This window comes from Oncorhynchus masou, chromosome 33 (genome assembly GCF_036934945.1).
Source record: "Oncorhynchus masou masou isolate Uvic2021 chromosome 33, UVic_Omas_1.1, whole genome shotgun sequence".
In the NCBI taxonomy this organism is placed as follows: domain Eukaryota; kingdom Metazoa; phylum Chordata; class Actinopteri; order Salmoniformes; family Salmonidae; genus Oncorhynchus; species Oncorhynchus masou.
This window is the reverse complement of record NC_088244.1, coordinates 12,888,239-12,890,738: the sequence shown is the minus strand read 5'-3', so window position 1 is coordinate 12,890,738 and position 2,500 is coordinate 12,888,239. Positions and strand designations below refer to the sequence as shown.

The 2,500-nt window shown below is 45.5% G+C and overlaps 1 protein-coding gene across 1 annotated transcript in view; it reads left to right on the top strand.

The window, feature by feature from the left end:
* Positions 1–2,500, top strand: part of cacna2d3a (calcium channel, voltage-dependent, alpha 2/delta subunit 3a) — a 348,945-nt gene that overhangs the window by 314,358 nt on the left and 32,087 nt on the right. Inside the window, exon 32 of the mRNA XM_064956460.1 lies at positions 2,292–2,367. Within this exon, the coding sequence (XP_064812532.1) occupies positions 2,292–2,367 (76 nt within the window). The remainder of the gene's footprint in view (positions 1–2,291; positions 2,368–2,500) is intronic.

The following is a 2,500-nucleotide window of genomic DNA, read 5'->3' as shown; positions in this document are numbered from 1 at the left end:
GACACGGGAGGATGTCATTCCAAAGATTACACACACACGCACACATTCATGCACATGAACGCACGCGCACACACACAAACACACACACACACACACACACACACACACACACACACACACACACACACACACACACACACACACACACACACACACACACACACACACACACACACACACACACACTCTTGCACACACCGGCACTTGGGAAAATGTGTTACCCATAATTTATTGTTGCAACCAACACAGAATTGAGAAGATATGTGCTACTGACTGTGTGACAGTGATGTCTGAGTGTATTCGGCTGCTAAGGAATGCTGACTGTAGTTTCAACAGTCTCAATCAAACAATGTCAAACAATGGTAAGATGGTAAGATGCTCGTCATTTCCACACAAGTAGTAACAGCATCTCATAAACTTGACAGAGTTTCCACTCAGACTCAGACAATACAATAATCATAATAATATGGTAATTTGACATAAAGTACTTCAGTATGTGGCCCGTGTGGGAATCAAAGCCACAACGCAACTCACAAAGCCATGGGAAATATGTTAAGAAGCATACAAGTGATTAGTGTCTTTGAAGAATGATAAATTATATTTAATATGGAGGAGGATGTCTGATAAATGACTTGTGTCATATGAAACATACGGGGCCTTAAATAATGAGGAATTGGACAGACAGATCTCACAATAATCAAACCGGCATGATCAGACTTAAGCAGTCCACTATTGTCATCTGACAGGCTTTAGATTGATTTAGAGTGGAGCCAACATGCACACACACACACACACACACACACACACACACACACACACACACACACACACACACACACACACACACACACACACACACACACACACACACACACACACACACACACACACACACACACACACACACACACACACACACACACACACACACACACAGAGAGAGAGAGTCATTGTGTGTAATGGTGCTAGGCTAACTTAGCGGTCCTGCTAACACCATTAACTCAGTGAGATTAGCGTTAATTGGATCCTGTCGCTGGTATTGGGGCTCAGAGGCGGAATAAGGCCCTGGGCTGTAGACAGAGTGGGCTGAGCATGACACACACACACACACATACACACACATACACACATACGCACATACACACACATACACACACACATACACAGGGGTACTGGGACTGTGGAGGGAACATGTCCTAGGGCTGTAGACAGAGGCGTTAGAGCGAGGTCAAACTGTGGCAAACTGTGTAAGTGCACGTGTGTGTGTGTGCGTGTGCGTGTGCGTGTGTGTGTGTGTGCGTGTGTGCGTGTGATAACCCTGTAATGACCTGGCCCAGACAGAACCACATCTCAGCCCCTTAGCCCCACATCCCCCCACATCCCCATGTCTCCCATGTCCCCCCACGTCCCCCCACATCCACATGTACCCCCACGTCCCCCCACATCCCCATGTCTCCCATGTCACCCCACGTCCCCCCACATCTCCTCTATCCCCCATACTCTTCCTACTCCAGGGAACTCCTCAGGAAGGGAGAGAAGGAAATATTAATCACAAGGAAAAGAAACAGTTGGAGGAGAGAAGGAATGAGAGTCCCCTTCTCTCTCACCTATGTAATGTCGGGGAGACCCCTCAGGCGTGTAACTATAGGAAGAGAACTAATGGAACATCCACTGCCCTCTACAAAACATTAAGAACACCTTCCTAAAATTGAGTTGCATCCCCCTTTGTCATCAGAACAGTCTCAATATGTTAAAGCATGAACTTTACACGTTGTTGAAAGCGTTCCACAGGGATGCTGGCCCATGTTGACTCCAATACTTCACACAGTTGTGTCAAGTTGGCTGGATGTCCTTTGGGTGGTGGACCATTCTTGATACCCACGGGAAACTGTTAAACTTGAAAAACCCAGTAGCGTTGCAATTCTTGACACAAATTGTTGCACCTGGCACCTACTACTGTACCCCATTCAAAGGCACTTCAATATTTTGTCTTGCCTATTCACCCTCTGAATGGCACACATAAACAATCCATCTTTGGGGCTGCAGCGAAGCATAGTGGTGAGAGCGTTCAACTACCAACCAAAAAGTTGCAAGATCAAATCCCTGAGCTGACAAGGTACAAATCTGTTGTCCTGCCTCTGAACAAGGAAGTTAACCCACTGTTCCTAGGCCATCATTGAAAATAAGAATTTGTTCTTAACTGACTTACCTAGTTAAATAAAATAATTATCCTTAATTTATTTCTACCTTTATCTCTAAATAAATGGCCACCTCTCTTTACCCCTCTCCAGGGTTACTCTGTATGACTACCAGGCGATCTGTAGGATCTTTGCAGAAAGTAGTGACGGTTCCCGTGCACTATTGGACGTGAGTAGGCCATGTTTATAAATGTACCCTTCCAGCAAGCTCACACCCTCTCCAATCTCCAATCTGTTCATGTCCAATCTCCAGAAATCCTGTTAATGTACAGTACGAAGTTAGTGACATTATTTCTCAGTTG